We start from the raw sequence: 13,248 nt of genomic DNA on the forward strand, positions 1-13,248 counted from the left end.
ACTTGATACAAAATATATTATTGTCGAATACATTATAATGTTATTAACAATTATCTGAATAATCCCGAAAGATGCCAATTCATTATTGATCAATATTGTCCAAATTCAATCATTATACATACAAAAAATCTCATATATAATTGAAGAAAACAAAAGAGAAAAAAATACTGCCACCTTAAAATCATTTCTTTATTCCGAGACATTGAAGTAATAAACAAACCTTTACCAAATATCTTGATTATTGAACAGAACATATGCATGAACTAGTACATTTTTCTTCTACGAGATATTACTTACACCAAATCTCACCAACAAAAAGAGATAAAGACAATGCCAAGATATTGAAAGTTATATTTGGCCCTTATTTTATGAAAATGATTAACTATTTAAAACTTGGAAATTTCAAAAACTATATTGTTGAGAGAAGGATCTTCTCAGTTGGTTAGTTACCGAATCCATCGCCTCTAAGCTATTACCATTTCGAATCGTCCATTACTTTTTGAGGAGCAGTGCAGCAAGTTGTCCGACTGGAATTTTTTCATCTTTTTCAATGCAGAGGATCGAACGGATTTCCTCGGCTAGTCCTTCCTTTGGTTTGGAACTCTGACAAGAAGAGAAATCGTACAGTTTAACGAATCTAGCGAGTACCTTTAACGAGTCGGTTTAAACGAGTTTCCACTCAACGGGTACCTTAAAAGCGATGACAGTGTACATATGATGATCATTTTATTTTTATACACGCAGGATATGGTGCAAACGATTGAGTGCCGTGTGTGAGTGTTACAAATGTTGCCTTCAACAAACGAGTAACATGAAAGGAGTACCTATATGCAGACTGACGAGTGTCTTTAAACGAGTACCATTGACGAGTATTACATTACGAGTATCATATATAGTTAGTACGGTGTGGTACCTGAAATAAGAATCTTGAACGTTTCCATAGATGCATAAGTACCCTAAAAAGAACCTGAAGCAATACATATAGACCTACACGGTCACGTGACTTGGAGGTCCAAGTAAAAAGTTATAACATAGAGAAGCAGTGGAGGTGTCAGGACGGGGTGTCCTCCTCTTCAAATGTGCAGATCATTTATCACTCATCCCTACTTCACATGATGCCCACATAAGATTGCATGAGGTCCAATACATTCCCCCCCCACAATTAAAGCCGTCCCTTACAACCACCACCCACCCCCCCCCCCCGCCCTCCTCCTCCACCCACAGCCAGAGTCCTGTTACTCTTACCGAGTCGCCCAGTTTCCACAAATCATGCAAAAATGCATCGCATTCTACTTTATCGAGATATCCGCTTCTGTCCTAGAAAGAGAAAGAGTAAAACACCAAAGGTTCCAATAAAAGTAAATGTTGCAAATTAATATGATAGTACTGTAAGGCCATAATGACAGTGGGTGAAAACGGACTTCGAATCAAATCCCTACGGTAGTAATGTCATGTTTGATCCGGGTCAAACAGGGTATAGACCAAAACTGACCATAAACGAAACTATAGAATTTGGTGCTTGAGGATGGTCAATCAATTGCAATTTATTATGAATCGACTTGGCTTCGCCATCCTTCCTTATCGAGACACATGTTTCTTTTCTTCTTCAAATTTTATGATCAGACATATCCAAGCCCAGACGATAAATTTGCATAATTGAAATTCATTATGTATTTTTGAATATTTCATAGCTTTCATGATTATTTATGTAGGCTACACGATATCATGTTTATGTGACGTGTCTGTTTAAAAATGGATCAAAAAATGTAATATAATATTATATATTATATAAATTATATAAATGATATATGATATAAATTTAATAAAATTTAATTTAAAAGACTAAATGAATATCAGAATAATTGTTAAGTCCGTAAACAACGATCATTCAATATCAACATACATACGCTATACAGAGCGAAAACTCAAACTAGGCTACTGTACGAAATTCTATATTAACAGTGATGTATGATAGAGATGTACACATACGTCATCATAGTGCGCCACAATTGCATCAAATTGTTCCCTGGTTACTGTGTCCTGAAACTGGGAAATGAGAATTAATCAAATGAGCATATTTAAATCATCGTTGATGGCTGTTTTGATGATATGGCATAAATCTTTCTAAATATATATATATATATATATATATATATATATATATATATATATATATATATATATATATATATATATATATATATATATATATATAAATATATATATATATGGCATAAATCTTTCTAAATATATATATATATATATATATTTAATATATATATAATATATATATAATAAAATAATATAATATATTGTATAATATAATATATTATATAATATATATATAAATATATAATATATATATATAAATACACATAAGGATATGTATCTATGTATGTATGTATGTAAACATGTAATTATATATAATACAATATATATAATATATAATAAACTGCAAGGCTGTTACCACAGGACGGAAAAGGGGTAGTAAGGATAGGGTGGTGAATGGTGGAGATGGAATGAAAACCTACTTAGAATATATCTTTGCTTTACGGAATGACCTTTAAATTCTTCCAGCTAAAACGGAGAGCTGTCATAAACCCTCATCTCTTTGTCACATGTCATTGAATATATACCGGCTACGAGTATACACTTTCAACCGGCTTTAAGTATATATTAATGTTATTTCAGTGTATGCTAACTACACTATACCCAAGTAGCTATAGGTCAAAAAGTAAAAGGTTGGGAACCCCTTGTACTTTGAAGTTGCCTTGCGCCACTTAAGTACATACATTTTGTTCTCAACAGGGTGCTAAAGTTTGATTATACCACAAACCACTGATAACAAGATTTCTGCCCTCACTCGTACGAGTCAGTGATGTCACAGTTACCATCTACAGTAGTAAGGCTGGATCATGAACGCACACCCGCCCCCCCCCCCCGCCCCACCCCCCCCCCATTTCAAGACAGTTATATATGTTTTTCGTTATCGCAACAGTGTTGTGTGTTTTGCGTCTAACTTGGAGCATCCGTAAGTATTGGTAAAAGAGCACATATTGCTTCTGAATTATTCGCCACGCTAGATCCGGACTGGGCCGGTGTCCTTCTAACTTAACACAGCCCCCCCCCCCCCCCGTCCCTCGGTCGTTCCATTCGATACCCTTGACGAAGAAATACATCGTTATATCAAACAGCTATTTTACTAACCTCGAACTTCTTCAGAAAATTATCTTCTACTGGCAATATACTGTTGAACGTTAGAAAAAGACAGCATTATAAAAAGTGAATCAGTTTGACACAAAACAAAGTATAACCTTGTCAGTCTGAAGACAGTATAGGAGGTAGGGGTAAGGGGTAAGAGGTAAGGGGTAAGGGTGAGGCGGGGAGGTGATCTGAGGGACGATGGAATCATGTTAGTTTCCTAAAACCTATGCATGTGTTTCGCTTTGTTTTTACAAAAGTGAAGTTGACTTACTTTTCAAGTTCAATCATTGATATTCGGCCGTCTTTGTCAGCATCAAACATGTCCAGCTGTTGAAATTAGACGCTGTTAAAAATGACGTGATGGCTTGCAAGAGCAGAACATGTTATTAAAAGCTTTATGTTAACATTGAGTGGCTTAAAATGGTAATAAATCATCCTTCCACAGCTTTGGAATTGCGATATTTCTGATGTGTACGAACAGAGTGGTAGGAAACTTCCAAAAAGTGGGGGCACAACATCAGACGGGCACTTTCTCATTCCACAACCACCACTCGTTTGCTTTAAACCGATACACATGACCGGCCATACCACGTAACTATATATGATGTGTATAGTATGCTAGCAATACTATTATGGTGCGCTGCAACATTGATTTTGTATTGTTAACCGTGCTACAAAAAGATATGGGATGCCATTTTAAAAATAGCATGTACAGACTAAAAAGAAATAATTAAAATAAAATTTATTAAAATTAACAAAGGTTTAAGATACCCAAAAGACAGTTCTTCATCACATGGGCACATTTTATTTGCCAGTCTACCGGGCATATTTGCTATTTTAGAAAAAGTGGGGTGAGCACGTGACCCTAATGCTCTCCCCCCCCCCGGTTCCTATCCCCTGCGTACAAGAGCACATCGTAGACTATGTTGTTGATTGTTCAGTTTTGGAGCCATTTAATAGTATACAGTATACCTAAGTACGAATAGTTCAAAATTCTGCAATTGCTTTCCCTCTGTAGATTGAGATTTTCATCCTTGATTTATAAGCGTTCTTGCGATTTGAAGTGTGCTTCTTTACAGTCGGCCTATACGTATGCATACGACTGTCCTTTCTGTTCATAACAGCTTAAATATATATTGATATATTTCTTCATGTAACAACAGCAATTGCCATGCTTGATACTTCAGTGTTACTATATGTATAATAATAATATTGATAATAATAATAATAATAATAATAATAATAATAATAATAATAATAATAATAATATTGATAATAAAGGATACTCTGATATCTTAGAATGAGCTATTGTACAAATATGTGCGTTATGTAAATGTATATAATATGGCCAACTATGGCCATGCATCAATATAGAAATAATAAAACAATACATTTATTAGAGTCGTCTCACAGCTGCAACAAATATATATATCAACACAAAATATATTTTCAAAAAACGAATACATTTCATGTAGAGTCCATAAATTGAGTCACATCAGGTGATTTTGAAATCTAAACTTCATATCAATTAAAATATACCAAGTTTTCGTATTTCGGAAATGGGAAAATAAACGGTTTTGATAAAAGAAATTGTATTATCAGTTTCAATCATACCATTAGAGTTTTAAAGTCCTCCAACTCTTGCATACTGGCACTGCCCGGGCTTTGTTGAAGAAGATCCCCTAACAGGCCCTGCAAGATAATTTTAGAAATCAGTATATGTTAATAAATCATGAAAAATTTGTTGTCATGCACAGAAGGGCGGATATATATGGCGTTTTGTACTTGTGGCGAGACTTTCAGCTTGATCGTGGCCTTCTTGTACTGTTTTATACCACTGGAATGGTGTTTGGCCGGTCTGATGTCCATGGCTTGGTTTGTTCGGCATCCGCATATAGGGTGGGAAGCCCCGATCAACTCCCTCGGAGGATTGGTGCGGGAGGCTCCCTTTTAATTCCCTTGGAGGATTAAGCCGTGAGGACCCCGATCAAATGCTTAGAATATATTCTATATATCTTTATAGAAATTTGTATTCAGTTCCTACGTTCCGATATTTCAGTTACGAATATTAGAAGTTTGACACGTGTTGTGCTAAATGTGATTTTTTGAAAACAAAGGGAATGGCACTGAGGTCGATAAACCGACTTTAATGTAGTGTGGTACGGGATCCGGATCCTCAAGATTATTTTTAAAATATTTTAGACGTGAAATAATACATTCCCATACACGGTTAGGCTATAAATTATAGTTGTATAAATAAGTTAACAAGCAATTTTGTGCTGGTAACTTAGTTCTTCCATGCACATACACCACCTCACCCTCCCCCATCCCCCCGGGATCGGGGGATGATTAAATTGTGTACTATATTCTTACCATTAATTCGGTCTGATCGATATAGCCACTTTTATCATGGTCGTAGTGATTCCATATCTGGAAAAGATCATGAAAATATAACTCTGTATTCATAGCAGTATTATAATATTGTAAGAAAGATATGATGATCAATTATCAGGGGTGAAGGAAGCTGAATCAGTGGATTGGGGAGGGATGGGTGGGGGGGGGGCTCAAAGGGTATATGGTCATTTGAGAGGGCAAACAATAGTAATGGATGCTCAGTACATTCCGATGCAACAAATTGTAGTATTTATTCGGACTCTCTGTTTTTTTGTTCCTTAAATGGTACCGTTCTGTTACAGAATGAATTTTTTTAACAACAGGGTACTTTTAAATGACACTTTTTATTAATTTGAATTCATTTTACAACAAAAAGGGTAACTTGTAAACAACAAACGTGCTATATTCAAGTTTTAAAAGTGAAAATAATTTCTTCTCTTTTTAAAAAAAGGGGCACTTCTCAAGTTGTGAAAAGGACACGTTTTCCCAGAACTGGATGGGGACGATTGCCAACTGTCCCCCCCCCCCCAACACACGCACACAAGCCTTGGGTCCGACGCCCCTGTCACCTAATTTAACACACATCAATGTCTGGGATCAATTTTGGAGCGGATTTTCCAAACTGTACGCAACTTTATGCTTATTTAATTTGGAGCCAATACAGAGCAATGTATAGCAGCAGCGGATCGAGGATTTCTCGAAAGAGGGGGAGGGGGGGGGGAGGGAGTATCGGTCCATACCGAATATTACTCCCGAAACGACGGTACAACGTATGTAAGAATTTAAAATGTCGCCACTGTGTACCTTGTCAAAATTTACGTTTGCCAACTTTTATTTTTTAGGGACGAAAACATCTTAGAATCCCCGGTCCCCCTCCTTGGAACCGCCCCTGCATATAAATTTACATTATACAAACAAAGTTATGAAACAAAGTTAATTTAAGTATCTTTCTAAGTTAGTCTTAAGAAATGCGTACCACTCCCCCCCCCCCACCATCCTCCAGGGTCCGCACCTGTACATGAGTACATGGGTTTTTTAACCTCCTCCCCCAAACCCTTCGCTTTCTTTAGAATATTAGCAGTAGTCTAAAGATATTTCGAGACAAGGTTAAACAGATATCCGAGAAATCAGGATACAAAGACTAAGGGCGTGGTTAGGGGTAAATCATTTGATTACGTTTCTCGCAACTATTGACCTTTAAAATTAAACAGTTAGACCCTTTAAAGTCTGCACAATAATTGCTGGGGAGGGTAGCAGGTGTTGTGGGTAAGAGTAAAATGGGGGCATAATTTTGTAGTTTCATTCGTTTGATCATCCCAACCTATTGTGTTCTACAGACCCTTACAACGTACATATATATGCATGCATGAATATGCATTCACACTAATGAGAGTTTATTTATACCTTCATGACGTCCACACTTTTATGATAGCCCAAATGTTGGTACTTCAAAAGTATGTTTTCTTTTGGCACCAGGATGTTGGCCAGCTAAAATAAGAACAAATATTAGAAATTTAGAATGCATTATATTACACTGCTGACTGCATTAGTAAAAAACGCGTGTAGATATTCAGGGATATCATTCAATATTTGGTATGCAGTGTCAAAGGTCATTTGCGAATTAACACTCCCTCAGTCATCTCAATTTCAGTCATAGTCCAGGTCATCCCAAGTATAGGTTAGACTCGACTCTTGTAGTTCTGGGTTCGGTTCTGTACATAAACCGCAATAGCACTCCTGCTCAAATTATACCAAGCGCCATGCATGACACACTATATGTATAACACCTAAGGGTGATACAAGCAACTTTCTGATATTTTCTATCCTTGTCCCCATATTTTTGCATCAGGTTATAGAATCAGTGTTGTTCATATTGCAAAAGATACTGATAAATTTCTTATTTTCACTTATCCAGTGTCCCTTTGAGGAGTGCTTAAATTACCGAACAAAACAAGTAACAACGACATATTTTATGATCCACAAACACCTTCGCGTTCCTGCAATTTATTAGGAGTAGTGTTAATATATTTCAAGACAGGGTATAAAGAAATCCGAAGAAACAGGAAACAAAGCCCCGAAGGGCGTGGTCATCGTAAAACCATGTGACCCCGTTAGACGGCCGTTACAGTCTGCACAATAATTCCTGGCGAGGGTAGCAGGTGTTTTGGTTCGGTAATAGGGAGGGGTGCATTGGGTAGTGCTTCAAGGGGGAGAAGATTTTCATTCGTTTGATTATCCGACCCCCCCCCTCGTGTGATCTACTGACAAGCCCTTACAATATGCATATGCATACATGAATATGCATACCAACTATGGTGTATCACAGCATTTACAGTTTGACCAGTTACTACTTTTACTCACCTCTCCCAGTTGCAGTTTCCCATCGGAATTTATGTCTGCCTCAGCCATAATCTCGTCTTTCATTTTTTGCATTTCGTCCCGTGAGGGACCAGATTTCTGAGGTCACAAAAATTAAAACGAGGAAAAGAACGTATAAAAACAACCAAATATGTGTGATTATCAAAGATAATTCGGTAACGAGTTGTTTATGCTTTGATAGACTATTGAGTATATATACCTTTGGTGGAAATCGAAAGTTATTTTTTGGTGGGTAGATCGTTTAGAGGTGGACCTGTTTTATAGAACATCGTCCCTGGGGTCTATTTATGTCTATATAAGGATTTTTAGATACAAAATGGTGCAATATTTGCAACCATATCGGTTTTTTTTTTAACATTTGAAACAGATAGTATGAATGTCTTCCACTTAGGACCCATGAAAATTTAGACCTATCCGAGAGCCGGTATAGGTATCAGTGCATATAGTCAAGAGGCTGAAATTGGTTGCTTAGTACAAGCTAACTGCTGGAAATCAGCGTCATCTTTAGGTCAAAACCACAATTTCCTAGCATTTTGGATGGCGAAGATATGATTTTTTGCGATAGCATCTCGCCACAGCATGGTGAAATGTATTTTGCATTCATAATATTTAATTCACTTGTTCATAAAATTAATATGATATATATATATATATTTAAATAAATAAATATAAATATATATATAAAAAAATATATATATATATGTATGTATATATGACTGTATGTGGTAGAATCTCACCAATTGAGTGAATATCGTGAGAGGTTAAGTATGGATATTACAGTCAATCAACATCTAGGTACACCATATTGCTTAATGTACATCGTAAGAACACAACAGGTACACCGTATGTATACTCGGTAATTACATTAAAGGAGTACCGCGGGTACACCATATGTACAATGTACACCTTAAATATCATATTTACCATAGACACCGCCAAGTCTCTGAAGAGCCTGATCAGTTCTCTAGACTCTATGTATCCATTACCTGAATACAAAATACACAAAAAAGAGTTGCAAATTTTGCATAAAAAAATGTGGAACTTCATAAACTTAATAGATGAATTAAATTTAAACTTGGAACAGAATAAGAACGTATTGATTGCATTATGGAAGATTACAGTTGTTTGCGTTTCACAGATAACATGGAAATAGTAAAATGTTTGAGTGACCCTTTAATACTTGCTTCAAGTTTCATATATTATATCTTGTATTGTGACAGCATTCTGCGGCCCACCTTTGTATAGAAAATTTATAAGCGACAATAATGAGATAAACATTACACCTCCACTCTTGCTTGCTTGCTTGCTTGCTTGCTCCCTACCTTCCTCCTTTCCATCTCGCCTTTTCTCTCTTTCTCTCTGTACGAACGTACACATAAATGGCCACAAGCAACAACTGCTGCCATCTAGTAGGAATAACTTCATTACAAATGCACACCCCCTCCCCTCCCCCCCCATTCTTACCCCCTTCTCCCTCCCATCACAAACAATTATGTGCAAAGTGACGTCCTCAAGCGAGAGCCTATTCGCGAGAACGTCGTTGGACTTTAAGTCGGTTCTCGCACTTAATTCTAAACAGATATTTATAGGCTGCTTATGACAATATAGTTTCAGCACGTAAAGTAGCTATTTCAATACGTCAGTCATATACATCATTGAACACAGTTACATTTCTTTAAAAGATCCATGGCTTTATTAAGAAAACCAAATATGTCAACGAAACCGGAAGACATTATACTCAAACCAGGGAGTTGTCCATAACAACTCCCTGCTCAAACGCTGTACCAAACAGTGTTGTGTAATGGTCTTGAGGGGGCTGGTAGTACATACATCCTCACGACAGCTTGAATTGAAAACCCCTGCATAAGCTAATAAGGCCAAAGCCCTAGGCCATCCCTTGTTTTATGCCTTAGAGTAAATGTTAAGAATATTTCTATATATTTTCAAATTTCCTTTTCATTTTAATGTTAAATAGAGTATCAAAACAATATTATTTTTAATAAAAATATATCTGAGAGGTCCCGTGCCTAAAATAATGAAGATGCACCCTTTAGAGGGGCTAAATTCTGCCAAAACAGCCCTAAAATATAATTTCAAACTTTGAATACATGTGAATAGACTCTAGTCGCACTAGACAGTCTTGCATAATTCAATCAATCGACAAAAATCAAGAAACTACAAAATTGCCGTGGTCTCTTCAAAATGTAGGCCAACAAAAATGATGTTGCCGTCCTTTGGCCATATGTTGTCAATCCCGTTGTGCTCTTGGGTTGACTTCAATAGCTGCTGGTATCGATGTGTTAAGTCTTCCTTTGCAACTATTTATAAACTTTCTACGGTTCTGTATACATTTACCTCCGATTTTGTTGCTCTTGAATTTAATAAAACCACGATGTCTGGATTCAGCAGGTCGCCCCGCCATGTGTGTACCCTCAATATTGTCGGCGGTAATGCTCGTTATACCCAGGTTTTCCTGGCTATGTTGATGATGATCCCCCCCCCCTCTTTCCCCTACTCCACACCAAACACTCTGATTCAACTACGACTGGAGAATTGTTCAAGCTCATTAATGTCGTCGAGATTATCTTTGAGTGTGGATTCGATTTCATTCATGTCCTCATGCTAATCGTTAAAGTTCACTTTGATTCTAACTTCAGTTTCTCGAGATCAAAACATTCTTGCTGCCTGTCTTTCCTGCTCCTCTGTGAGATTCTGTTAATTTTCTATCGATGGATTTCTCGATGGAAGCTTGGATACATTGATGCAAGTTCGATAATAAATCGATCAATAAATAACCAGTACCGGTAACGTAATGTTACGTTGGGGTGCTCCGACTCAATTAGTTCAGGGCTCCGTTATTAAATAAGTAGAATGAACAGCAGATAAAGAGAAACTCCAGACATAGATATAATTGTAGAATATAAGTTTTATTTATTCTGTGTGGCGATATTGTGGCTGGAGTGTATTTGATCTATACACTCTCTGAAGTCTGGAATCCATGGTCTTTCTTCATATACTAAAAATCTACAGTATTTAAATCATTACAACTTCCTGTGAATGGGCAAGAACCTCTCTGTGACATCATCTTTTGGTCACAGAGTATTTTATGTCTAATTACCAAGGCACATATAGAAGATGGCTATAACTTACCACATTCGTACACACATGAGATGCAACAGGTTGTCATATGTAGTTAAGCATGAATATTTCATGGAATTAAGACATAAGGGGGCTTCTACGACTATGCTGTGGGCGAAGGGTGAATAAACTCGGAAACAGGAAGTAAGTAGTTTCTCTTAAGACAAAGAGGCATGGAAGCAGGGGCGGCGATCTGTTTCAAATATTGGGGGGGGGGACATTTGCTTGGGTGCAGGCGAATTACTATCAAAGCGGAGCGCCACCATTGGTTGGCGCGCAGCGTACAAGAAAATTTCTGGTTTTGATAGCCCCCCAGATCACCGGAAATGGCACTTATCGGGCTTGAAAATGACCAACCAGATGTACACTTTTGCCTGAGAACCAAGTTTTTCCTAATTTTTTTTTTTTCATTCATAACCTTTTTTCAAGATTGTCACCATTCACATATCATGTTCGACCTCATTGCATCTCCTGTGGATCATTGCTTTTGTAGGTAATTCTACGTAACGTCCCACAATACCCGTCAGCCCCACTTTTCAAGGTTTTAAGCCCATTATTTGTTCAGAATTTGAATAATAAATTCACTTCAAAACATACCCATAATGTTGCACAAAATTTCATCTATGGACAACCAATATAGAAAAAAAAACCTCAACCCCTAACAGACCGGTCGAAATTGAACAAGTAGAGGGAAGTATGATGAAGAATGTTGGTCAAGGAATTTTCGAAAATTCAGACACAGTTAAATTATTGGTGTACAAATATTAAAACCTCTTATAACGGCTACTATAAAACTTCGATATCATAGAAAATACCAAAAAAATATGCTTGAGGGGGAGGGGCGGTCTCCACCCTTCGCCCCCCCCCCTACCTTGGCTACGCACCTGCGGTTAGAAATCTAGAAGGAAACAGGCTAAATCGAAACCCAGTGAACCCATATCGATGTGGATCATATATATGATTGTACGTACTTATTTCATTACGGATGCGGTCCGTCTAGCTATTCATTTCGAAAAAAAAAACTACTTTCGGTCATATATAGTAACAAATTGTGACAAATTAGACAGGCGCCTTGCGAGGAATTTGCCAAGGGAGGGGCAAAGCTTGTACCCAGACTTTCTAAGCGTAGCGCCACCATAAGTTGGCGCGAAGCGCAAAAGAAAATTTTGGCCGAAATTGCCTCCCAGATCGATGGAAATGGCACTTCCCAGGCCTTGTAAGTTGCATCTAAGCATTTTCTATTTTGAAATTACTAGCGATATCATAAAAAAATACAAAACATATGCTTAAAAAAACTATGCCACCAAATATTGGGGGGGATATTAGATACTATATCCCCCCACTTAAAATATTGGGGGGACATGTCCCCCCCCCCGTCCCCCCCCCCCCATGATCGCCGCCCATGCATGGAAGCACTTGTATAAAGTAATATGATGGGGATATAACTACATACTACAATACAGTACATAAAGTGGCAACTTATGATGTAAATGACTTACCATCTGCATCGTACTTCTTAAAGATCTCGTAGAACTCACTCGCAGGAATATCAACTTTGCAAGCACAGGACGTATCCATCTTCAGGTTGGCTTAAGTTAAGTTTCTTTTCTTTTTTGTAATGTGAATCCTTTGATAAAGCTTAGTTATAGATTTGTTGGAAATACTACGTGTTATGCAGATAAACCCTATTGCTTCATCAGAGCGATATTTGAAATGGATTAATTGTCACATAGTCCGTTTTGATCTACAAGTATTCTAGTCTCTATTTGTTGGAAATATCACACGATATGCTGAAATAACAATTTCACAGAATAGCTCGATGCTGGATGCAAACGCCACCTCACGCTAACTATATATACCAGAGCGTTACACGCATGGTTACACCCCACTGCCTAGTATTAAGACGTCTTCATCCAATGAGGTAGTTTAAATTGTTATCTATTTGTCTTTTAATTCTAAGCCGAATATAACCTTGATTTGCGTTATAGAGTACTTGTATACATTAGGCGATATATCCAGGGACGATGTTGTCTATGAATCGGTAATCTAGGTCACTTGTATTATACTTGTTTTGGCTAAACGAGTCAGAACTTCAAAACACTATAGACCAAACTAAAATATAACCTCTATTGG

At 37.2% G+C, this 13,248-nt stretch overlaps 1 protein-coding gene across 1 annotated transcript; it reads right to left on the reverse strand.

Moving 5' to 3' along the window:
- On the reverse strand, positions 1-13,034 carry LOC139958458 (calretinin-like). Its single transcript, XM_071955553.1, has 11 exons — positions 12,615-13,034; positions 8,902-8,963; positions 7,960-8,055; positions 7,003-7,086; positions 5,578-5,634; positions 4,819-4,896; positions 3,476-3,531; positions 3,208-3,247; positions 1,990-2,046; positions 1,246-1,317; positions 1-603 (listed from the first exon to the last, which is right to left on the reverse strand). The coding sequence occupies exons 1-11, from the start codon at positions 12,691-12,693 to the stop codon at positions 493-495; spliced, it is 792 nt and encodes a 263-aa protein (XP_071811654.1). The 5' UTR covers positions 12,694-13,034; the 3' UTR covers positions 1-492.
- Positions 13,035-13,248: the final 214 nt, after the last annotated feature.

The sequence above is a fragment of the Apostichopus japonicus genome, chromosome 3, assembly GCF_037975245.1.
Source record: "Apostichopus japonicus isolate 1M-3 chromosome 3, ASM3797524v1, whole genome shotgun sequence".
NCBI classification, from domain to species: domain Eukaryota; kingdom Metazoa; phylum Echinodermata; class Holothuroidea; order Aspidochirotida; family Stichopodidae; genus Apostichopus; species Apostichopus japonicus.